General features: G+C 50.0%; 10 protein-coding genes across 10 annotated transcripts; 3 read left to right on the top strand and 7 right to left on the bottom strand.

The window, feature by feature from the left end:
* Positions 1–921: 921 nt before the first annotated feature.
* Positions 922–1,934, top strand: N7459_003296 (uncharacterized protein; the record flags this gene model as incomplete). The annotated part of the gene is made up of 2 exons (XM_056942480.1): positions 922–1,135; positions 1,207–1,934. The coding sequence occupies 2 exons, from the start codon at positions 922–924 to the stop codon at positions 1,932–1,934; spliced, it is 942 nt and encodes a 313-aa protein (XP_056802363.1).
* Positions 1,935–2,207: 273 nt separating this feature from the next.
* N7459_003295 (putative SNF2 family helicase) lies at positions 2,208–6,622 on the bottom strand (the record flags this gene model as incomplete). The annotated part of the gene is made up of 12 exons (XM_056942479.1): positions 2,208–2,285; positions 2,507–2,803; positions 2,855–3,031; positions 3,092–4,059; positions 4,106–4,304; positions 4,377–4,467; positions 4,527–4,626; positions 4,703–4,912; positions 5,156–5,276; positions 5,330–5,343; positions 5,399–6,189; positions 6,237–6,622. 12 exons carry the CDS (start codon positions 6,620–6,622, stop codon positions 2,208–2,210), a joined length of 3,432 nt encoding a protein of 1,143 aa, XP_056802362.1.
* Positions 6,623–7,803: 1,181 nt separating this feature from the next.
* N7459_003294 (ubiquitin-specific protease UBP1) lies at positions 7,804–9,873 on the bottom strand (the record flags this gene model as incomplete). The annotated part of the gene is made up of 1 exon (XM_056942478.1): positions 7,804–9,873. The coding sequence occupies one exon, from the start codon at positions 9,871–9,873 to the stop codon at positions 7,804–7,806; it is 2,070 nt and encodes a 689-aa protein (XP_056802361.1).
* A 234-nt stretch (positions 9,874–10,107) lies between these two features.
* On the top strand, positions 10,108–10,760 carry N7459_003293 (Alb1 domain-containing protein; the record flags this gene model as incomplete). The annotated part of the gene is made up of 3 exons (XM_056942477.1): positions 10,108–10,123; positions 10,183–10,472; positions 10,545–10,760. The coding sequence occupies 3 exons, from the start codon at positions 10,108–10,110 to the stop codon at positions 10,758–10,760; spliced, it is 522 nt and encodes a 173-aa protein (XP_056802360.1).
* A 30-nt stretch (positions 10,761–10,790) lies between these two features.
* vp16 (tethering complex subunit VPS16) lies at positions 10,791–13,593 on the bottom strand (the record flags this gene model as incomplete). The annotated part of the gene is made up of 7 exons (XM_056942476.1): positions 10,791–11,039; positions 11,093–12,363; positions 12,412–12,506; positions 12,555–13,048; positions 13,109–13,237; positions 13,291–13,397; positions 13,452–13,593. 7 exons carry the CDS (start codon positions 13,591–13,593, stop codon positions 10,791–10,793), a joined length of 2,487 nt encoding a protein of 828 aa, XP_056802359.1.
* Positions 13,594–13,851: 258 nt separating this feature from the next.
* On the top strand, positions 13,852–15,294 carry N7459_003291 (uncharacterized protein; the record flags this gene model as incomplete). The annotated part of the gene is made up of 7 exons (XM_056942475.1): positions 13,852–13,995; positions 14,052–14,198; positions 14,257–14,406; positions 14,462–14,584; positions 14,637–14,792; positions 14,857–15,011; positions 15,078–15,294. The coding sequence occupies 7 exons, from the start codon at positions 13,852–13,854 to the stop codon at positions 15,292–15,294; spliced, it is 1,092 nt and encodes a 363-aa protein (XP_056802358.1).
* A 131-nt stretch (positions 15,295–15,425) lies between these two features.
* Positions 15,426–16,431, bottom strand: N7459_003290 (bestrophin family protein; the record flags this gene model as incomplete). Its single annotated transcript, XM_056942474.1, has 2 exons — positions 15,426–15,846; positions 15,905–16,431. 2 exons carry the CDS (start codon positions 16,429–16,431, stop codon positions 15,426–15,428), a joined length of 948 nt encoding a protein of 315 aa, XP_056802357.1.
* Positions 16,432–17,312: 881 nt separating this feature from the next.
* On the bottom strand, positions 17,313–18,590 carry N7459_003289 (uncharacterized protein; the record flags this gene model as incomplete). The annotated part of the gene is made up of 1 exon (XM_056942473.1): positions 17,313–18,590. The coding sequence occupies one exon, from the start codon at positions 18,588–18,590 to the stop codon at positions 17,313–17,315; it is 1,278 nt and encodes a 425-aa protein (XP_056802356.1).
* A 79-nt stretch (positions 18,591–18,669) lies between these two features.
* Positions 18,670–19,014, bottom strand: N7459_003288 (uncharacterized protein; the record flags this gene model as incomplete). The annotated part of the gene is made up of 1 exon (XM_056942472.1): positions 18,670–19,014. One exon carries the CDS (start codon positions 19,012–19,014, stop codon positions 18,670–18,672), a length of 345 nt encoding a protein of 114 aa, XP_056802355.1.
* A 3,425-nt stretch (positions 19,015–22,439) lies between these two features.
* Positions 22,440–23,414, bottom strand: N7459_003287 (uncharacterized protein; the record flags this gene model as incomplete). The annotated part of the gene is made up of 1 exon (XM_056942471.1): positions 22,440–23,414. One exon carries the CDS (start codon positions 23,412–23,414, stop codon positions 22,440–22,442), a length of 975 nt encoding a protein of 324 aa, XP_056802354.1.
* Between the last annotated feature and the right edge of the window lie 507 nt (positions 23,415–23,921).

The following is a 23,921-nucleotide window of genomic DNA, read 5'->3' as shown; positions in this document are numbered from 1 at the left end:
TGACAGAGGTACGAGAAGAAAGACAGTTCATGCTAGCCTTGTAATTGGCCTTAGAGCCATCTGCAGGGTAAAGTGTTTGTCCTTGCTGAAGCAGGTAGCTTTGTCCACAAAGGCATCACTGGTCTCAATGCCGATGGTATACCAGCTAGGTAGTGTAGGGGAGGGGCTTAAATGTAGGCCATATTCTCGCCTTTATTCTCAAATATGGGACAAACACGCTCAGTTACGTTACTCAACCCTATAACCCCTGGAAAATCCATCATGTAACTGGCACTGGAGTTTAATGTTAAACAACCAAGTTGATTTCGGTGAAGCAGCTAATATCCACTTCAGGCTGATAGTATTAGTATCAAAAAGTAGGAAATTCATACTAGAACAGAGATTTATGGTCGGGAATAAGATTCAAGTGCTTGTTTTTTATCGATGGTTATGACTGCTCGAACTATGAAAATAAGAACAGTGTTCAATATGAAGACAAACCTTTCTAATCATGAAATTCGACCTTTTCAAACCTTCTAGGTGAATAGAGTATACATGCACCTGTGAAATTACAGAATATACAATCTAAATTTTTTTTGCCTACTAGAACAATGCCTTATATTGCTAGCTAGGTAACCTTACAGCCTTATATATGTGATTTACGCCTGATATCTCTGTCACTAATCTGAACCAGGGCTGCCTAGATCTAGGCTTATTTCATCTCAGATTGATCTCAGAGGAGAGATAGGAACCGATAGTGAATGATAGAATGAATATCTCGGAGCTGTCAGATCAGCGGCTTCCCTGTCAGGACAATATAATCTGTAGACTATAAAAGTGAGAGCACTGAGAGCCGTGTCAACATCGTCCGCGCCATCGCTTCTCTCATCCGCAACTCCTCACATTTCAGCAATGGCGAGTACACCCAGCCCACGGCCAACAATGGTGCGCGTCGCCAGCGATGCCTCGGGCATCGTGATCGAGGGACAGGAAGTCAATGCTCTCTTCATGGGCCCTGTCCCTCGATCACGACGTCCGAGGCGTTCGCGGCTCGCGATCACCAACCGGCGATACTGCCAGTTTGACTGGTCAGTATTAGAGCTGTCCAACCGGCAGCTGGCACATGGATGGTTTCCCCCAGTGGCCAGCGCTGGTGGTGAGTCCACACCTCTCCTCTTCCTCTTTCCCACCCATCAGGTCAATTCTTCCACTTACACACTCCTCCAGACCAAAGCGAGACAGCCACGAACATGAACTCGCCGCTTTCTGATGCCGAGCACCCCTCCAGCCCTCCCCTACAGGGCGGGTCGGGGTCGGAGACTCCCGATGAAGACACCAGACTGTGGGAGTCTCACTTCCCGTCCAGCCAGGACTTCGTCATCTACGAAGATCCGTCTGACCAGGAGACGCCCCAGCCGTCCACCCCGGAGCCGCTGACCGATCCCCATGAGAACCAAGAGAACATCTTCATGATCCCTCCCAGCTCTTCCTCTGATGAAGAGTCCGAAACCTCTCTCTTCGATCTTCGTGGCGTCCAGCAAGGCATTCATTTCCTTGCCCGCATTGATCCTGCACTGGCTCATCTCAACCGTGATGATGACTCTGATGACTTCAATGAAGATATTGTCCCCAACCCTCCCCGTGCGGTGCATGGCTTCCGACCTCGAATGAACCGCATCACCGTCAACCGCGATGATATGCGAGCATCATGGAATCGCAACCTGTCTCCAGAGCAAGCCAGTGATCTTCGCAGCCTTAGCGATGGGCTCAGCGAAGACGCTGAGCAACGATCAAACGATGGCCACAACTTCCGCATCCATGAAGATGACGACGACGATTACTACAGCGACGATGAAAGCACCAGCAGCAATGAGAACGACAGCGATGACATTGTCCGGGACCCTCACTACGTCCCTGAAGAGGACGAGTCACAGTCGACCGACAGCATTCTTTAAGCTGGTGAATAACGTGGCTAGCAATGTTTGTCGAAGGAGAAGCTCTTGTTTTCGGGATGTCAAAGATGTCAATGGGGAAGAAGTCTGAGGATGTTTGTTGCTTTCTTTCATGGGTGGATGTTCCACAATTTATTTCAGCATGTATGAGTAACGATTTACGAAGAGAAATTGCAGGAATACCCGCACCATAATGAGAATACTGGATAGGCTGCTGAATGAAGCCCAAGGAGATAATATCTGTTGAGGATTTGGCATCTTAATTACTTATGAACGTTAGGGCTGGCGTGCCGCCGATCCCAACTTAGTACGAAGCTTGGCATCCACCACTATTTTGTCTGTGTATTCTTTGCCCTGCCTGCTTACATAGAGTTGAAGCTTCAGAGATCGGCAGTTTGACGCACAAAAGATCAAATTTGCTAACTAAATATAAAAGAGTTCCTCCATACCATGTTCCTAGGTCCTAACATAAAAGCCGCTCCGCTCAACCGAACTGATGCAAATGTATGGCCAGAAAGGCACAGTAGCAAACCATTCTGGAGATCATGCAAACCCGGCCTCATCCACCAACTCACTCTCTTTGTTTCGCCCAGCAAGAAACAATTCCCCATGGACTTTTTAACTCTCTTGCAGCGGCCTTTGGAATAATTGACTTTGAAGGCTCCGCCCGTGACCTCAACATCGCCGAAGTACTCAAGGAGTTGTTTTATCGTATCACGATCCTCGAGTGCTTTCACACTAATCACTTCCTGGATTGCTTTCTCTTTGTTCTCTTGGATTTCCAGCATGTGGGCGTCAATTGTATCCTTGGCAATGAGCATGATGCATTCCACGTCCCTGGTCTGGCCAATACGGTAGATACGGCAGTAAGCCTAGGAAATTGTTAGACACCCATGCGCAGAGAGAACTCCTCCAAATCCTACCTGATCTTGAATTGCTTTGTTCCACCAGAGATCAAGCAAAATGCATTTGTTGGCCGCGGACAGATCGATCCCAACGCCTCCAGCTTTGAGTGATGAGATCATCACTTTGATTTGTGGGTTCTTCTGGAACTCCTCAATGCTTTTGGTTCTCGAGTCCATGGTCATTTTCCCTGATAGCTATACATAATCAGAATATTGCCAAGCAACATGAATATGAATTAAGAGCAGGGTGTTTACCTCAGTATGGCCCCAGTTCTCCTGATCGCAAACCCATCCAAGGAGCCGGATAGAATCCAGGAACTCGGTGAACACCACAATTTTGACACTCCCATCTTCTTCGATCCATTGCTTGATGAGGTCTCGTACCTTGTTCAACTTGGTTCCCGGCATGTTTGAACCGATGACTTCTACCCAGTCTTCTTCTTGGTCCTCCTCACTCGACGAGGGATCGCCAGCGTCGTCGGAAGCATTGACCGATGGCGAATGAAAAATATCAAACGTCTTTGAGCGCTTTGGGAGTTTGAATTTCATTAAATCCTTGGATTTGTCTTTCTTGGAGCTTCCAGGAGTTGATTTCTTCCTCTTGTTCCCATATTTTGACGATGCTGAGGATGACGAGGTGTCGTCGTTTTGGAGTTTTTGAATGTTGTCAAATGGGCCGTAATAAGCTGCTTCGTCAATTCCCACCTCACAGCTGCAACAGACTGGGGTGTTTTTGTCGACGGTGTCGCCTCCTTCAGGGAGTGTATAAAAGCATTCTTCGCAGTAAAGGTGTTGGCATGAAGTCACAAATGCTCGATTTGGAACATTTTCACACCACGCACATTTGAGCCTTTCACTGTAATCCTCGGCTCCCTCGCGATCTTGAAGAGTTTCCATTAGTATCCAGTAGTTTCGAGCGAGCTGGTGGACGTCTCCCGAGGGTCGCTTCCTGGTAAGCCCATGTGTATTTTGCATGGGAGTTGTCGGCAAAGGACCATGTTCTTTTGCCACTCGGAGCAAACGAGCAATTATATGGGAGAGGTGGTGGTCATTGAAATCTTTGTCGTCTTCAAAGGCCTTCAAGCTTTCCATCACCGCCTCGTCAAGGACATATTGCACTATTTTTTGTGCGGTAAGAGTATGGCTTGTAAACATGCGCAGCATAAGAGTCATGGTCAGGATGCACCGTTTTTGCTGCTTTTTATACTTCGGGGTGGAAAGTGCTAGACTATGTTAAACTAATTTAGAATTCTTGAGAGTGGGACTCACCATTGATGTTTTCCACGAAAAGCTGGACAATATTATCGTAAATGAGCCTTTCCGCGGCGCAGATTTCCACGTAAACGATTTTCTCCTGGATTGGAGGCAACTTGACAATCGGATGTCCAAATAGTTTGCTTTCATGGGTTCTGCGATAAAGAACCGCTCGAAGCTTATTTATCAGGCGTTCTCTGGAATTCCTGTGTTTCTGGGTGCATTAAGGTATCATTAGCTAGAACACCTATAATATAGGAGGAGCATTCACTAGCTAGACGCTTACCGTGGATATATAGGTGCGCTGGAATGTTTCGAACAAGGCACTGTTGTTCTCTTTCAGAAAAGAGAAATATGGCCACAACTCTTCGATGCAGCTGATCAATTGCGGTCAGCAATGCAATTCGGCCGAAAGCTAAGTCTTTAAAAATCCTACTTATGCAAAGGGGTGCCGCTCAAGATCCATTTGTGATGCCCAGTAAGAGCGCGGACGGCGATAGAAGTTCGCGACTGGTGGTTTTTGATCACATGCCCTTCTTTAGAAATGAGTCAATACTGGAAAAGTTCACAGACTGTGCCCTCGAGTACGGCAATGCGTTCAAAGATACTCACCGTCGAGAACAATCCGATGCCAAAAAATTTGATGCAACAAACCAACTTGGCTGTCGTAGAACTTTGACCACCATTGTGTGATTTCCTCGTTCGACTCGAGGTCCTCGGGTGGCTTTGGTGTCGGATACGAGCTCATGACTTCACTATATGTGGTAATCCTGTCAAAAGAATTGTGAGCCACTTTTTCAATATCAAGATCACCAATTGGACCTACACCACGTCATAGTTAGCCATCTTTATGATGTTGTTCTCTGAATTCAGACGAGTTCCCGAACGGCTGGAGTAAATTTCCGTTACTCCGAATATATTGGCCTCGCAGTATCTGCTCAACTGATCTGTCCTTGATTTATACTATCGTAAGATAACGACCTTAGAACACGAATATCTTGGGCATCACTTACCAGTGGCTGACGAGGTGGCTTGGCACAACAATCAGAGTTGGAGTTCTTGTACCCATCGGGCCTAGACGTCGTCCATCCAGGATATTTGCTAAAGCACTGATGGTTTTTCCTAATCCCATAACGTCACAGAGTAGACCGCCGTGTGGTGGCTTTGGAGATCTCTCTCGCTCGCGCTGGAAAGGTTAGAATAGAGATATCATGACTCAGAGAACCGCCTTGAACTAACCATCCAGGCAACGCCTGCAACCTATGAAACCATCAGCCCATCAATTTGGTGACAAAAAGTAAGAGATACATGCCTGATAACTGTACAAGTTGGCTTTGAAACCTTTCAGTGCCCAGTGGCCTTTTCCATCAAATTTCGGCGGGTGGTCAAAGTTCTTGACTGCCTTGGTGATCATTCTTTTGTCCGACATCGCCTCGGCTCTGTCCTTTGCCGGTATATGTGCGACTGTTTCAGCGAGAGCCTTGTCTCGGTTCTTCAGCGTAGAGTAGGTAAGCTCTGGTGTCGACGCATTCTTTTGCGCGCTTGCAACGATGTTGGAATTTCCTAGACAGATTTCCTGCACCTCTTTCTCAGTAAGCGTGTGTTTCTTACCATGGTGCACGTCTTGCTTTCCATCGTCAACCATGTGCTTGTTATACAACTTTTTTGTGAGGCGGTTGACCCCGATCATTCTTCGAAGCCCAATCTCCTTGGCTTTTTCATGATCTCGGGCAGATATTTTTGGTCCTCGTTGCGGTTTATCCTTGGGGGCCTGGGCATTTTCTGCCTCCCTTTTTGTGGCTGAACGCTCATGCTCAATAGAAGCTGCAGAATCCTTTTCGAGACTTCGGAGGCCTTCATTGAGTGTCTCCTCAAGGATGTCGGATGTAGAAGATGAGTCAATGCCAATTTCGCGGGAACTGCTTTGACCTCCGCAGTCTTCATTATCCTCATCATTCTTCTTCAGAGTTCTGGCGATGATCCTGCTCTCTCGAATCTTTTGGCGAGAGAGTTCCTGGATCTTCTCAAACTCAAATTGAACAGTGTCCTCCAGAGATGGATCTTCCAGGCTGTGATATCTGGCTTGAGCATCACGGAACCTAACTAGTTAGTAACTCAATTTCAGTTTTGAATTTCAGATACTCACTTGGAACCGTCGTCCTCTTCCGAGATGGTGTCAAAATCACCGAACAATTCGCTTTCGGAAGGCCCCATAGGCCCGGCGACATCGACAGCAGAGCTGTCCACCTGTTCCTGGGCCTCAGGTGGACTCTGAGAAATTGGCATAATATTCTCGTTGGAGCTTGAAGCACTGAGATCTGCGGTGCCTCCCTGCCGATGCGGGAAGATATTTTGGGAAATTGGAGATACTGGAACCTTCAAATTCTTTTGGAGGGCATTGGTCAAAAGGGCTTTTCCCAGTCTTGGAGGCCCCTTGTATGGTGGTGGCATGGCCTCTCCATTCTCTGAAGAGTTCGCCGTGCCGAGAGTATTTGTTGAGCAGCCACTGCTGCGGCCATTGCTTTTGCTCATTTTGGCGAGAGAGAAGTGCAAGCGTCCAAGGGACTAGTGATGTTTTTCAAGTGGTATTGTGAGGAGAGAAAGATTTGTTTCAAGGATTTTGGGAAGATACCCGAGCGAGGACTGGATCCCTCGAGGATGAAAAGGAAAGGTGTGGTTATGAGAGTAAATATAAGAGTGTGATTGGATGGGCTGAATGAGGGACGAGAGTGATGTAGGATCAAGAGGACTGGGGCTTGGTAGGAAAACGAGTCGAAGGAAGAGTAGGAAATAAAATGAGAACGAATGACCCAGGATAGTAAGAATGTATGTCAGGAAGAATGCGTAGAAAGATGAGTGGAAAGTAGAAAGAAGGTTGGAAGGAGTATAGGTTGCCAGCAAGATTCCCAGGATGGTCAGTGAAAGTATTAGATGGGCTTTCAGTCAGAGGAAGGAAAAGATACAAAGCGAGGAAGTAGGATGCACTGTTGGAGATCCCTCTAAGCCAAACAGCCGACAGGCAGGGCTGGGGATCGCTCAAGATTTATACGTGGTAGGCACAGAGGTTCAAGCGGGCTGAAGTCAAAGCAGAAGAGGTTTGTTGGAGGGAAGGGAGGTTCTACCAGCCCATCCGTTGACAGCGCGGAGCAGTAAGATATCATCGATGTCTCTTCTTTGTAGGAGACCAAGATATTTTGAATAGTCTCCACACTCATATAGAAAAGGTAAATAATGAATCGCATGTGTCAGTCTGATTGCCGAAGCGATCGGGGTCAATATCGAGCACATCGAAGAATTGGCCTTCTCCTATATATCTGTACCTTTTGAGGCTACTCTCAATTTCAAGGGAGTGATGAGAGCATGCAATTATTTGGCGAACAAACCCAACACCTCTGTCAACGGATTTCATGATGAGTCGGAGCAGCTGGTATAGACAAAACCCTGTTTTCTCTCCTGTTAGTCTTGGCCTTACTTGAACATCTATCTGTCGGCTGAACAGTTCTCGGTGCAATAAACCATTTCAATTGCGCCAAACGGACTGAAAGTAAAATTACATCATAGTAAGCACAAGTGGGTAAATGCTAGAGCATACATGAACGCCAATTGGATGTGGTTCGGGTATCAAATGCAGTGGCCGGCTGTACGGCGCAGTTTCGCTGATCAAGAAAGCAAACGGGCTTAAACATGATGGAGAGAACGGAAGCCTTGAATCATCAGGCGGTGACAAAGGACCGCGATCCAAGGTCGTCTGAGGAGCCTTGAGGGTTGACTTCCACAGCACTGGATGTCCTCAAGGGTGGGATCACGTGCTTGGTCTCGGCCGGCAGCTCGTGGTCCGGCGCGGAAACACTGGTCGCGCGGGATGTGCTGGACTCAGCATCTGTGATGGTCGAGGTGGTGGACATGCCCTCGGACATCGTGAAGTTGGACACCGATTCCGCAGGCTCGTACATGGCCGATGTTGCCGTGGCAGGAACTTCCGGCTCCACTGGCGAGGAATCTTCAACGGCATCATAGAAAAGCATGAACACGCCACCCTGAGACATCACATGGCCCTCACTGACCATCTGCACATCATCGTCACTGAGTCGATACCAGCGTTCGGGCTTTTCCTTATCGCCTTCGGCTTGAAGGACCTCGTCTGGAACAGGAGCTGGGAACACTGCGGTTGGGTATTTGCGATAGCAGATATAGTGGCCATTTTCGTGTCGGCCATAATGCGTAATGACAGCCCGGAGTTCGTAGTGCCTGCTAGAGATACGGACAGCACAACCTGACTGTGGAAGCATGGATTCGGCGGGGTTTGTTTCCCACTGCTCGAGATCTTCGGACTTCTCGGCCGCACGAGTACCGAGACACCAATCGTTCAAATCCATTATCCTAGGAAACTTCACAGCCGCGTAGTTCTTTTTCAGCATGCCTGTCATCTCATCGAAGAGACTGCGGTTAATGTGAACGACAAGACATTGAGGGGAGCGGGCGACTACTGCCTGCCGAGATTTCGTTGTAGAGACGCGATTCTTGGACGGAATGTGGCATTTGTCGGCCAATGTCTTTTCCGTGAAATCATGTTCTTCGAGGGCAGCTGTGACCGACTCAAGTCGTGTCAAAGCGGAGCTCCGCACGACATCCGATAGCTGGGCTGACTGTGACCCATTCGACGAGCCTTCATCTTCCGAAATACCACCAAGAAGGCTCTTAAGCTGTTCTTTGGCCCGTAAAAGAGTGCATTTCGCACACTCCACGCCCTCGATGGGTTCCAATGTCATATATTGGTCCAAACACTCACGCACGTCATACTCGAATCTCCCTCCCAGTGGCACAGTTAGACAGTTGAATGGGATGAGAGACAATCCTTCTGTCCAACCACATGTCATGCATCCCACCCGCTGGGCAAGTAAGCCTTCAAGGGGGTTGCGGAGGGAGGCTCTGTCGACGGTGGGATCCGACATGGTCTCATATAGTGTTGATTCAGCCTGAGAACTGTCGCAGAGAATGTTCTCTTCGGGTCCAGCCATCTTGAGCCCCGCGTTCCTTGTTTGTCCCCTTGAAGCTTGCTGGATTTCAATGTCGATTTGATCCACCACTTTGGAGAAGTATTCCTGCGCATCTTGCTGCTGCCAGCTACTCATGGACTTGAGATCTGGCGGAATCCACAGCTTGTGTCCATAATTCGAGGCGCTATTCAGGTGGTCGATAATCCCTTTGAGTGCTTGGTGCGTCGACAGGGATCCCTTCTCCGCAAGAACATCAATATTCCGTCCCAGGAAGACTGAAAGGGATTTCAACGATGCGAGTCCCTGGATGATACTGTTTTGATAGCAAGAATTATCCCAGTTCCCCAGTCCGGGCGGTAGAGCGTCCTGGTTGTTTCCCAGAAGGGCGGATCCGAGGCCTGAGAGAGATCGCGATCGTGAGAAAAGCGGGAAGGTGTTGGCATCGAGACCCAATAGCCGCTGCATCGATTCGCTCTTTGCCTGAAAGCTCATCCGAGACGGGCTGGAGGGAGAGAAGTCAGATGGCGACATGCGGGAATCCAATGCGACGAGAACTCGAGAGGGTGTTATGTAGACGAGAAGGTTCCAAAGGGACTGGACCAATGAGACTGGTGCAAAACCAAAGTATTCCAGGAGGAGATGGATCGAGATCAAGGCGAGGAAGCCGTAGACTAAAGCTTGATTTTTCTGTAGCGCTGGGAGAAGCGTCTCATCGTGGCCGTTTGTGTTTGCGTAATAGACGGGGGGGGTCGAGAAGATGTCAGCTCTCTCTCTGCGAGCGTTCATGGCGGAACGAAAGAATAAGAGAGCCGCAGGAGAAGGCGCGAGGGCCAGTGGAGCATGGGCCGAATGAGATGACTGTCAGACACGCGAGGTGGTTGCGGAGGGAAGGCGGCGGAGTGTTCGTATACAACGCCGTCGCTCCGGGGCTGCGCTTTAGGTCGGCCGCGCCCTCCGCAAATTTTTTTATCGATAGTAACGTCTCCACACACACCGATCTTTCTCAAAACATATCCCACCATGGCTAAAAGTAAAAGTGAGTTGCCAACCGAACAGCCTCTTCGTTTGTTGAATTAGCAGCTGACGAGTTCTTAGACAAGCCATCAAATTCCCGCGCAGCGCGGCGGGCAGCCTCGCCCAGCCTGGACGTTGACAAGTCTCTGGTTTCTGCCCCTCGAGCTGCGTCTCCGACCGTCCAACGACCTTCTATCCTGGTCGATCGTGCAAATTCCGGGATTCAGAAGAAGCAGAAGCAAAAGAAAATGACAAGAGCACAGCGTTTGAGACAGCAGAAGGGAATGGACAAAGCCGAGGCAGTCTTGGACCAGTTGGAAATCAAGAAGGCCAAAAGCCTCAGTCGAGGGAAGAATGTCAAAGCACGAAGGGTATGCACTGCCTTATACGAAGTGTTTATTTGACGGTTTGTGCTATACAGATGCTGACGGTCTCTCTTTTAGGCCGACTGGGAAGACATGAACCGGAAATCAACAATGTTCGCCGCTCTCCAACAAGATGAAGTCAATGAAAACAGTGATGGCGATAACGCCATGACCGATAGCACCGCGCCGGCCAAGTCTACCGCCAATTCTTTCGCCACACAGCCAACGTTTACCACGTCCAATCCGGTCATAGATGATCCTGCCATGGCGGATGAGGATGATGAGATCACCTGAACTCTCCATGGAGCCAGATCTCTCTCGAAATCATTTCCTCGGCCTGAGCTGGTTGATCATACGCTCGATTTCGGTAATTGCGGGACCGGACGCTTTGTTCCGAAGAAGTTCGAGGGTGTTGACGTCCTTGGCCTTCTGGGCCTCTTCTCCCGCCTTGACAATCATTCCGCACTTTACCCACATTTCAATTCGGTCGGCGACTGGCAAGTGGGTGCATTTGGGGACAAATGCCGATGCAAGCTTAGTGTTTCCGGCGCCGAGGACTTCGTTGTAGAAAGGCTGTACCTCTTGTGTGAGCTTATGTTCAAGCAGTCTTGGATTGGGCTACTTACCTCCCATCCGATTGGCGACTTCTTCACCCTACCAATTTCCTCCAGCTCACCCCAGTCACGTTTTGCAACCAAGGCTCTAAGTCTCAGCCACCAATACGTTTTCTCTGGCATCCTAAACTCGCTCTGTATCTTCTGTGCTCGTTTCCCGTAGCCAGCCCGGACGAGTCTGTAGATCGTCTCGTTCAGACTGAGACCTAAAAACTCAGAGCGGTCTGTGAGATCTTTATCCAGGGCTTCCTGGGTCTTCAGTAGCTGTGAGGCCTCAGAGACTAGTCTTTGTTGTAATACGACCGTCGGGTCCCTCGAGTCTGATAGCAGGCGTGCTGCCAGGTGAAGCTTCTCCATCTTGCGTTGTAGGTCTGTTTCTCGTAAAGCCTCTGATAGCAGCACGTTAGCTCCATCAATGGGCCGGTCATCTTGGTAGAAAAGATCCTTCAGTAATTCAGTATCCTCACCCCGAGCGGCTGTCTCGACCAACGCAGATGCCATGGGGCGACTGTTGATCATTCGGAAAAAGCTTGCCAGAGGAAGCTTGCTCTTCAAGTGCAAAAGGACGAAGTTCACCAAATCATCGTCACCACTCTCGATGGCCTTGTCCAGAGCGAGTTCATCCTCTTCCATGTTCAACAACAGGGGAACCTGTTTACCAGCCCTGGGCTCGTGGTTCAGTAATTGTGTGGCCAAGTGCGATCGGCCTTCGTCATATGCTGTTTGTGCGATGACTTCAAAGGAAATACCAGGCTTGCCTTCCAGCCTTTGAACGATAAGTTTGCACACAGCTTCATCGTCGACCGTAGAAACTCGAACCTTTTGACTCGCCCAGTGAACATAGATCCGGTCTGCCGGAATCTGAAGGTACTCGGAGACTCGAATTGCAAGGAGATATTCATGCCGGCTGATCAGACGCTCAATAAGCCCTTCTGGTGTCAAGCGCAGATATTGCTCGTATGAAATAGGTAGGCCGATTTGATAATCCCTTGCCGCCGTCAGGACCCTGAGCTTTTCCGTCATTTCCACAAACTCATCGCTATTGTAGAGCTCCAGGACCGATTTTCCGAAAGATGCAGCCTTAAGAAGTCGCTTTTGCCAGTATGCATCGAACTCATGGCCAGCTGCTTTGATGCATGCATCAACTGCTGCAGGGAGACTCGAACGAATCCGTTGGATGTTCTCGTCAGCCTTGGGTGACTTTTTCTCCAGCTGCTCAACGGAGTCAAGAAGTACCGAAGCAGGCGAGGAAGAGCCTAGCCGAAAGATTTCTTCGGTCACATCTAGACTTATTCAGTGATTGTCCGTCAATATATGTCCGTGGAACCCACCGTTGACTTTGTGCAAAAACTCGCATGTGTCATTTGTAATGAGACGAACTCCATCAAATTCCGGTATGACATGCACACGTCCGTCGTAGTAATATCTATGGTGGATTAGTAGATGATAGGGAACAGATTCGGAGGATACTCACTTCGATGCGACACCATTTGGTCCAACTAGATGAATCTCGTCTTCCCAAGCCAAAATGACAGCATCATCACCACACCAAGTCACCGTGCTGGGTGGAACTCTGGCCTTTGAATCATATTCACTAAGTTTGTTCTGAAAGTCATTGCTGACAACCCATAGCTTGCCTTCTCCAGTGAATAGCGCAACAAAGCGTCCAGTCGGGGACACGCTCACATGCTTGAAAGGACCAGCTTGCAAAATCTTGTCCTCGGCATCACTGGAGTCGACGAGGAAGACAGTCTTATCGACAGCAAGCAAGACCTCGACCGAACGCGAGAGCGTATGTGCAGGTGGAATCAATGACCATGAGGAGACTTCACCCTCGGGACAAGGAGCAAGCAACTTGGGCCGTGGCTCGTCATACTTTGAGACGGCTATGAGCTGATTGTTGGACAACAAGGCGACCAGGCCGGACGCCCAAAACTGGCAAGCTCTCACGCCATATTCCTCTGCGCCCTGTAAATCGTCAGCTGATTATTCCATGGAAAGGTCAACAACATCCAACGAGGGACCTACATTTCCAAGCGAGAAGGACGTGAACTCGCCGTCTAAGCCGAAGTAACGACGCACAGTGCCGTCTTCGGAAACAACCAGAAGCTCCTCTTTGTCGGACCAGCCGAGCCCCCTAATGGTAGCTTGCTCCCACTAAAAAAATCAGTATATCTAATATAGCGCCAAATCCATTTATTTTGACGAACATTAATCCGATGAATTTGCTTTCCAGAGCAAGAGTAGACATCAATAGTGGATCGGGATGCCTGCGTGTCCCGTAGCCTAAACGGCTTGCTCTCATCGCGATAGAGTGCTGAATGAAACTATTGTTAGCCAGTATATTAAATCAAAAGGTTCCCAGTCTCACCGATAGCTCCTCCGTAAGGCGCGCCCGCGACAATGTAGTTCTCTAATTCAACGTCCTCATCGAAGATGGCGTCATACACGGGAATCTTGCGATAAAAGCTGTCGCCCACCTTCTCCCAGTTGGCGAGAGGATTTGGCGCCATTGCTGGACGGTTATTGTCACACACGGTGGCCCTGAAGAGACCATACGCCCATGCTCCGTGCGGATGTTGACGTTGGTCACCGAGGCCGATGAACCGCGGCGGCTTGGGGAGGCGCGCTAATCCGCAAAGGGGGAGTCGTCGTTGCCCCCATCTCCAGGCATCGCTTGGCATCTCCGACTTTCCAAGCACTCCCCTTCACACACCTTTCCCTTCGCTTTGCCTCACCCACGGCCATTGCGTGATCCATGGGGCTTCGGAATGGATGAAACAAGCCTTGAAGATCTTGTGCGTCGGCTCTCCGATCTCGAAGTAGCCCTCTTCTTGTGTCTAGTCGCCCGCGAACATTGCTTAATCGAGACCACTAGTGGCTCTATTGATGATCTTGCGAAGGAGCTAGGCCTGGTAAAAATATCAATGCAAGTTTGGCTAAATTTGGCATTCACTGATGCGATACATAGATATGCTCAAATACATTCGATCTTTCTTACTCTATCCTCGAATGCTGCTCGACAACCTCCATCGAGGAAATCCACATTGAAATACTGACACCGGATGCCCGCAAAAGCCAAGCGCGTCCACCGTATGCTCGATTGAAGAGTGGATCAGTAGGTTCCGTTCCTTGGCATTATATACATATAATGCGGTCAAGGCTAACGCACGCAGTCCAGCAATGTGTCGTCATACATGAGTCCAAGAGATCGCAGCAAATCACCGATCCCAAGTGCGCATCTCGATGAAGTGAACATTGTCAATGTTGTCATTGCGAAGAATTTCAATTTGGTAGATGAGGATATACAAGTCCAGATGTTGCAGGTAAAGCTCACTCTTGTTGTCGGGAAAGAGACAGGGATACTGACGAGTAGTACAGTTGATGCTGACCCGGAAATTGGTAACCGAGACCGGTAATCTCAATGCTCCTAGAGACTTCCTTTTCCTACCTCTTGTGGCTCGAGAAACCGATCAACTTCAGCCGCCCTTGAAGACACATCTTGTGAGTGTTTCTGACTTATGTAGGGACTCGCCTTCTGACATTATTTCTGCAGAATGGCCATTTGTTTATCTCGCAATTTCATTATCCTGAAGATGGTTATGTATATTTGGAAGAGGATGATTGGCTATCTGATGGCCAGTTATCTGCATCGTCTGTCATTCGCACGCCAAAGCACCCCCAAGAGAAGACAGCCAAAATCGATCTAATGGTAATCCCTGCTTGCCAAATAAAAACAGAGTTTCACTTGTCTAATCGTCAAACTTGGCATATAGATAATCGATAAACTCCGAGAGGCGAGTGAGTTGGTCACAAAAAATGCGGAGGTGGTCCGGTATATCCAAGATATCGTTGTCTTCCTACGTCTCAGTCGTGCCGTTGCTGGTGGGATATCTGCGAAAGCGAACAACCACTTTACTCGATTTGCCCAGTATGTGGAGACCCCAGATGCTAGTCACTTTGAATGAGAACCTCGCTCACAGACTGTGCTCTACAGGCTCTTGGCGCCATTGCATGGTATCGACTTCCTTACTCCTTCAATTGTGGCTCTGGCCGCTAGGAAAGTGTTCCGCCACCGCATTGTTGTTGCAACCCCTAGCGACGATCGAAGTCTACAATATGGAAGTGACATAGGAGCTGTCTCTCATATTCTGGCCGACGTGACACCCGACTCAATTCTAGACGGGGTACTGGCCCTGGAACCACCAATATGAGTTATCAGCGTGCATGATGCGATGGTTCGAATTTTCCCACCAAAAAATGAATTGGCTCTGGCAAGTTTGAAATTCTATAATACTCGGATGTCGACACCCTATCACTGCAGGCTTCTCAGAAGTCAGACTGTTCAGTTCCCAGTCGTCGGCCGTCGCTTCAAGAACAGGTCGGGTGGCATGTATTTTTCCTCGCGGCCTCGCTCAATCCCATTACGACTCGCGCCATGATCAGCATCTCGGCACTGCTCCCCATGGCTTTGTTCCCTAGGAAATGTGTGTTCCATGCTCACCATCTCCTTGGAGTAGTTACGCCACTCTTCCAAGACGACGTCAATCTCCATCTTCGAGTCGCCAACAAGAGCATCCATCTTGATGTCATTTCTGTCGTAGCCAAATGGGTCTTCGAGCTGGGAGCCAATTCCCTCTATGCCATAAAGCGTGAAAATTACCAAACTGGCGATGGGAATAGCCCACCAGCCCATTTCATCCACCATAGCAAAGGGCAACACACAGCCAAAAAGGGCAAGCACTTGTTTCTGGTGGATTCTTTGCCTCATGATTAGCTATTCTTGTCTTGGCATCGTCATATCAGATTTTGAAAGGAACTTACAAGTGTGCCACCGGCATAGGAGTCAACTTAATCGTCTCCATCCGTCCATATGCATCCATGAGAGTGTTCAGCTGCCCCTGCATTTGACTAGCACCTGGCGCGGGGAACCACCCACGCTGCTCGCCGCGCTTAATGAATCCATCCACAAAGAAGGTCAGCTGGTAAGGAAGACCCAGTCCTTCATCTTCGTGGCCTTCCAGTCCAGCTGGAAGCAGACCGGCATAGTCGGGGTTAAATGCAGCCGTGCCACGCTCGTCCACGTCGTTTCCGAGTACGCCACCAAACGCCCAAGCAGCACCCCATTCCGCGCGTAAATGGTTCTTGATTGCGAATGGAATCGCCATCAGGATCCGAATTGTGCGCTCGACGTCCTCGCGCTCAACCGCCGTAGGCAGCCCGCGCGAAGTGCTGTAACTGTTGGTCGCAATGGTGCGCACCAGGTTGCGTACACATGTGTTCACCGTGCTCATCCCATTGCGGCCATCCCAGAACCGGTTGTAGGAGGTCTGGTTGCGGAAAACGAGCATCAAGCCCACGACAATGGAGAGGGAGGGGATCTTGTTCAGGATTAGTTCTCGTGTCCCTGGATTCGGGAGATGGGGGACAAACAATGCTACTGGGGAGTCCAATTGTGTCGAAAACATACGTGTCCAGATACACGACAAAAGCCGTGAACATGGCATGCAAGAAGACCGGCAGCAATATCTCCACGTGGATTGCCCCTTTGATGAATCGGAAGACTAGCGGCCATCTAGGGACAACGTTAGATGATGATGATTCTGCAACGCCCATCCAGGGGCCACTACCTTCTTGGCTTTCGACGTGACGACAGGAGATGCGGGTGTGTGTTGCGCCGCTGGTGCTGACGAGCGTACAGCGAGGTGTTTTGGCGACTCAGGGTTGGCGTTGGCGGCTCGCTGAAGTTCAACCGCATCTCGATCGACAGGAAGTGGCTCCGTGTGGAGTTCGGATTTTCGATCGGCGCTTTCGTGCCCACCTGAGATAGTGAGCCTATTGTTGAAGTGAGCTGTTCACCTTAAGGTGTCGAGTCCGAGTGTTGGAGACAAAGCCTGAAGTAAAGGTGGGGGACGCTATGATCAACTCGAAATGTGTTGACAGCGTTATCGATCGGCGGCAATAAATTAAGCGCCACGCGTTAGAACTCTTCATCATGTATCATAATTGCGATTACTTCGCAATCGCAAATTGTCAATGGTATAATGTCAAGCTGATGAGCAACAAGAGTCAGACAGCTGTTTGGTACATGATTCTACATCGACGGCGCCTAGGAATGCCCATTGATTGGCAGCAATAATGTAGGAAACGCATTTCCTCCCACCAATCAAAGGATAAATCTATCCCTGACCTGCCTACATATGTAGTTCCCTATAACATGCGATGAAGACAATCACCACATCTTCTCCCACATCCGACGTCCCCAGTTCATCTGCGCCAGCTCGGCCTTCCGTCGTTCCTCCCATCCCCCATCCTCCCACTCCTTGCATTCCTCATCAATAACGGCTTTGCCAGAATACAAATCGGCATTGACCGGGTTAACAAATTTGGTCCGATGATACACTTTCCAGAACACGAACATGACAACCCAGAACGCCAGTCCAAAATAAGACGTCACGAAGCCCTGCACACTGAATGGCTTGAAGACGGAGAACCCGTTGAAAATCGCGACTGTAGAACCAATAGCAACGGCTAGCCCAGCCGCATAGGGTTGGAATGGGGAAGCCCAGGGGGCAAATTGCTTGCGGTCAATGCCCTGTGCTTTCAAAGCGCGATACCAGGCTAGAAACACGCAGACCATGCCAGTGTACGTGAGAATGAAAGCGATGGTGGTCAGATCAACGAACCAGTAGAAGACGGTCACGGACGAGGTATCGGCGACGAGGAAGGTGATGCAGGAGAGAAGCGAGACGACAAGTACGCAGTTGACCGGAATCCCTGAGGCGGTACATCTGAGGAGAAACTTTGGCGCTTGGCCGTCACGGGCGAGTGAATAGAGCGTCCGGCTGGAACTATAGAGATAGGCGTTCCCACAAGACCACCCGGATAGCAGAATGAGCAGATTTATCAGGTCGGGCAGGCCGTGGATCCCCAGGTTCTGAATCCCAATCACCCAGGGCGAAGCAGCGGATCCAACCGCTCCAGAGTCAATAGCGGACATGAAGCGTGGATCATGTGGGTTGCAGATGATGCCCACGGCCAGAACGCCGACCACGTAGAATCCGACAATGCGCCAGAATGTCATCTTGACGACGCGGGGAATGGTGTATCGCGGGTTCTGGATTTCTCCTGCAGCTAGGGCTGGAAGATCAGGGCCGGCAATAGAAAAGGCTGCGTAGACCATAACAGAGAAGAAGCCCAAGAAGCGGCCCATCACGCCGTCGGTATAGTATTCGAACATCACGCCGTGTTTCCAGTTGCGAAAGCCATAGGCATCATGCTTGGGGTTACCACCAACCATCGTAATGAAGGTCAGTAGAACAAGTCCGATAAGCAATAGTATCTTCGTCGAGGCCATGATGAATTCGCTCTCGCCGTAGTACTTCACAGCAACAAAGTTGAGCAGGGAGCAGACAACCAAGGCCATGGCAACCCACACGGCGGGATTGATGCTCGTGTTCCAATATTGCATGACCGTCGCGACGGCCGAGTACTCAGTACACACTAACATGACGCAGCCGTAGAAGTACACCCAGCCCCTAGAACATCAGTCATTCATGGCTCCCATCAAGAGGTATTGAAGCTGAGACCTACATGGCGAACCCAAATGCAGGGTCAATAAACCTGGCTGCGAGCTCGAATATTGAACCTCGAATAGGCAGGTAGGCGCACATCTCACCGACGCTCAAGTTGACGGGCAGAATGAACAAGACACCCCAAACCAGATACCCCAGGAACAACGACAAAGGTCCAGCATCTCTCAGATACGACCCAATTCCGACGAAGAGTCCTGTACCAATGGACCCTCCAATAGCCATCAATTGTACATGTCGTGAGGCGAGACCACGCCGGGTCTGGCGGTAGTCAAGAACGGTGCCGGAACCAGTGTCCTCGCTGGGACGCGGATTGTCTTGCACGGAAGCCTTTTTATGCATGGTGCTCATGAGCTGTCATGTTACACCCTGGGAGTAACCCTCAACAGGGAAGCGGGGTTCATCGTCACTTATATGCCATAAGTGCACTGACGTTGGGGTCAAGAGAATAGACTCGGAATACAGTGCGGAGTCATGATGCAGGAGGTTGATAGAGATTCCGCGTCCCTATTGCTCAGGGCCTCTGTATAAGGCATGGATTGGCTTTCGCCAAGCGTCAAAGTCTTGACCAGAACGCCGGAGGCGACTGAGCAGTGATAAGAGGGGTTCTGGATCAGCAATGTTATCAGGAGTGTATCTAAAGGGGGAGGAGAAGGCGACGCTAAAACAGCTGCCAAGTGATATGCTTATCATATATTGGCTGGCGATAGCACTTGACCGGGGCTCGAATTATACATGGTTTCCTCAGTTGCTGTGAGTACAGGGCGAAATTATTTACCAAGGCCAAGGGAAAACGTGCATGATAAATCCCGGGTTCAATATTGACCATAACCACGGGCAATATGTTTCGGGTGAGAAGAAAAAGAAAGTACTAATAGTCTTGGCCATTCAGGGTGACTGGAAATCGAGAAACCCAACAGATTTGATACAATCTAGGTAGCCCTGGAGGGATCATCTTTAGTAACTGGAATTTGTTTTGAAAGCATCATATCCGGGTGGGATCGTGACGCGTAGATGAGCTACCTTTCCAAGGCATATCTGGTTTTCAAATTCTGAAAGGAAGTTGAAGCCCCAAATATATTTACCGCTGCTGCCAGCAACAACCTAGATAGTGTGTTTGTTATAGGCCTTCATCCTAGCAATCAAAGAATGATATCTGTAGAAAAGCAAGATCCTTACTCTGAGCCAAAGTTATTGCGGCAAAGTTCACCGAACTCTCAGGTGGTTACCTACCTAGGTAGCACTCAAGTATTTCTGATTCATCGGGAGCGGCAGCTCAGCTTGGCGGAACAGCGCTCCACTAGCTTCGTGTCTCCCAAATAACAATACCTGGGTAGTAATTTGCCCAGTAGGCATGGCCTTGAAGGAGGTTTAGATTTGCCCATACACTGAGTTTACATGGGATCCCACACCTGTGATCAATACCAAATTGTTCAATGATTTGACAAACTGTCCAAAATAGATCCATGGATAGCACTGATACTTATCTAATATACGCAAAGGGTACGCCGAATTTCCAGCCATATGGTAATGACAGTCATGTGGGCTACTAAATATTCTTCAACTCCAACTCTAGGATAGGTGACCCAGCTCAATGACCTCGCCTGTGATGTCCTCACACGTAAATCAATGATCGCCAAACTTACATCACCCAAGTTGCGTGGTCTAATGGTCATGATTTCTCATTCACAATTCGTTGTAAACTGAGAAGGTTCCCGGTTCGATCCCGGGCGCGACTACAATTTTTGCGTTTATCTGGTTCCGTAATACCAGATACCTTTTTGAACAGATCAAAGTGAGGGAAAACCTGGGTTGACTTCATCGTATCTACTCTCACTGGAATCTCACCTATCATCTCTCGTTTCTCGCATCATCTACGATTTATCTACTGCTTTGTTCTACTGTGTCCTATATCTTCGACCCTTGTCTGGTAGGTAATGTCTATCGATGTGCCTCGCATGGCTGACCCTGGGCTAGTATATATATATAACTCGTCGCACCTATCCTTATCGACCTGTCACTGAGTCTTTTGAAACGCACTCTAGGTGTATGTCGTGCATAGCTTCATTATTGTCGATGATAGGGACTTGTCGTTGTCCCGTACTAGGAATATCATACTCGTCCTTGATTCTCCAACTTCCACCAGCTCCCTGACTATTCTATCCTGTATGCCATGATATCCTCTGATTCAAATCCCAGAACAGTCCCCGTGTACCAAATCACGGCCCATAATCGCCGCACAGGTCGAGATAGAGACACGGGAGCGGCTGGGGTGGATTGAAAAGCCGAATTGACCAACAGGGCACTCGTGGAGTAAGATCATAGCCATTGTATCAATATGCAAGGAAGAGAAAAACCACGAAGGAGTCGAGCTCCACCGTGGGTCCCGGAGCCCCAGGAGCCAGCAATGCGGTTGGCCTCGGGCTGGATTAATTGCCAGAAGCGGGACAAGAGCCAAATGCTCTCAGAGGATCAAGCGAGAATAGCTGGGAGGGCAAGGTGGCTGCTTGTGAGTAGTCTAGGGGGGGGGGCAATTGACCAACACTCCGCAAGCCGAACGCCTGTTTTCAGAGACAAGGAGCGTCACCGCTAGCCAGAATCAGCCCTCAATCATCATGGGGATCAGGCCTAAGAATTTGTATGGGATCGTTCCGAGGGCTGCACACCCTCTGCCTGGAACAGTAAAGACGTCGCGATCGTGGGGACGACATGCAGTCTATATCGTCAGTGCATGTATCATGGGAACAGCGTAGCCCATGCTGAGCAGAAGCGAGATTGGTCTTCCAGACATGGCCTGCTGTGTCGGTCACGTTGGTCGCGCATTTGATGCTGCCAGCACTGCGGCCCAAGGCGGTTTCGTGAAACTTGCTGCCGACATTGAACATATTCCAGTGCGGCCGGTTGAAGGAGACAATCTCTTCGAGACATGCTCGATCACTGAGTGTTTCTGTTAGCCCGAGAGAGAATCCTGTCGACGATGTCTACGAGTCCGCGTTAGTCACTCACGAGTATATCGTGCAGATGTTCTCTATGCCCTTTTCCCAGGGACAGGGGATGTCAAGGGACCCCAGATTGTGTTCGCTGCCTGGAGTTAGCCCGACCACGGTGAAGAGGAGATTCATTCCCTCCACTTACAGGAGGCCGTGAAGCTTAAAGCAACTGCCCCAGCTGATTGGATATTGCTTTCCGCGGACGAGACTCTTCGAAGTGGAAGCGACAGGCTATTTCGCATGAATGAGTATGGGAGCAATGCCGCAACGCCAGGAATGCAATCTTACCCGCCCACGCGAGGGGATCAGTTGTGCCTGCACCAGCAAGCCCAGGAGAGGAATGATCCAGAATACGAAGGGCGACATTCTGGTTTCCGTCGAAGGCGAGTTCAATTGGGATCAGGGAATAAAGACGTCCGGGCTGCCTCGACATTCAAAGAAACCACGACTGGGATTCCTCTCACGTGTATGGCCCTGACTCGCGCAGGAACAATCGGATTGCTTTAAGATATGATTTTAATCTTGCTTCGGGGGCTCAAGCCCCACTCCCCCCCCCCCCTTTCCTTTTGCTGATCACGGAGTCCATATGGGGGCCAATTCGTGGATCTAAACCGAAAAGCGTGAAATGGGGCGCTTCGATACGCTATTACGGTCTACCGAACCGGATCAGCTCGCGACAACTGTCCTGTTATTTTCATGCCTCCCAACCATGGAGGACTTTATTCCCTGAAGCCGATCGTGAGGTTTGTTGTTAATACTATATTTATCGCGATACGCTCATGCACGCTGCAGTTGCGCCTGCACCCATTCATCCACCGTCGTCGGCTCTCGCCCAATCAACCACCGCAGAACACGGGGGTTCCCCTTCAGCCCGCGCCGGTTATAGAACAACACGAGCCGCTCGGCCTCGTCTCTCGTAATGTCTGGTCTGAGCTCTCCGTCTGCCGCCGCTCTCTTCAGGTCCTCGGCCACCTGCTCGCCGGCATACACGGCCGATTCCGCTCCGCCGAACAGGTACTGAATGCAGTTCTCCACGCCCTCCTCAAAGCTGGGGGTGAGCACCTCGATCTTCTTGCCCAGATGCTTCTCAATCACGGCGATAATCGTGGAATCAGACACAGGCATGGTCGAGCATAGCGGATACTGGGCGAAGAAGTGTGCCTCCCTCTCCGTCAGCACCTTGGCTGCAGCCTCGGCCAGGTCGTGCAGCGCGACCACGCTGTTCGGGATATTGGGATTCCACAGCTTGTGGACGACCGGCTTGGATTGTTCTGCCAGCTGGGCGACCGGGTACGCATCCATGAAGTTCGTGGGCTGGAGAATCGTGAAATTGATCGGGCTGAGGAACAGCCGCTCCTCGACGCGGCTCTTCAGGTCGTGCTGCATGAGATTGCGGTGCTGCGTGCCCAGCACGCTGGAGAACACAAAGTGCTGGAACCGGCTGTCTGGTTGCTGACTCTCGGCGATGGCGGCGTCGATCATGTTGAAGCCCATTTCCATCTCGCGCGAGTGGAAGGATGGGCCGACGTGGTAGACGGCGGTCGCACCGGCGAGGAGTTTGCGGCAGTCGTCCAGCGAGGCCAGGTCGGTGTGCACGACTTCGGCCTCGGGGTATTGGGATTGTAGGCGGGATTGCGAGGATACAGAATGCGCTGCGAGGCGGAGCTTGAACTGTCCTCGCTGGTAGACCAACGGAATGAGATGGGCGCATTGCTTGCCACTGGGGCAGGTAACGACAAGAATCTCGCTCATGGTTCAGGTAATTTGGTCGGATGTGGTTCAATAACGACAATGAGGATGTAGAGAGCGTTGGTTTGGTAGGTGTGTGGAATGAGTTCGGCCGCTTTAAGTACGTTACTCCTAAAATCACCCAGGAGTACACGGCAGAGAATGAGCAGAAAGTAACACGTATCAACAGACGGACATAACTATCGGGTTTGGGACGGAGATCGAGACATAAACGGCCTTACGATTTTAATAGCGAGACTGACATCATGGAAGGAAGGGGACTTAACTAGTTAACTAACCAGTTATAATCTAGTTACGTAACTAAACCGATAAAAAATTACCTAGAATCTCGAGTGGCTATGGAGAATCGGCAAATAACAAGGTGGCGCTGTTTATAATCCACTTCGACTGTGTTGTTTACTGGATACCCGAGAGAACAACGAACGATATGCAAACCAATGGAGACTGGGGCGGCATGGAAACGGCTAGATCGTGGACCGCCAGACCCAGAAAAGGACAACTGACAATGTG

The sequence above is a fragment of the Penicillium hispanicum genome (assembly GCF_028827665.1).
Source record: "Penicillium hispanicum strain IBT 35686 chromosome Unknown utg000003l_segment0_segment0, whole genome shotgun sequence".
NCBI lineage: Eukaryota > Fungi > Ascomycota > Eurotiomycetes > Eurotiales > Aspergillaceae > Penicillium > Penicillium hispanicum.
This window is presented reverse-complemented; position numbering and strand designations above follow the sequence as displayed.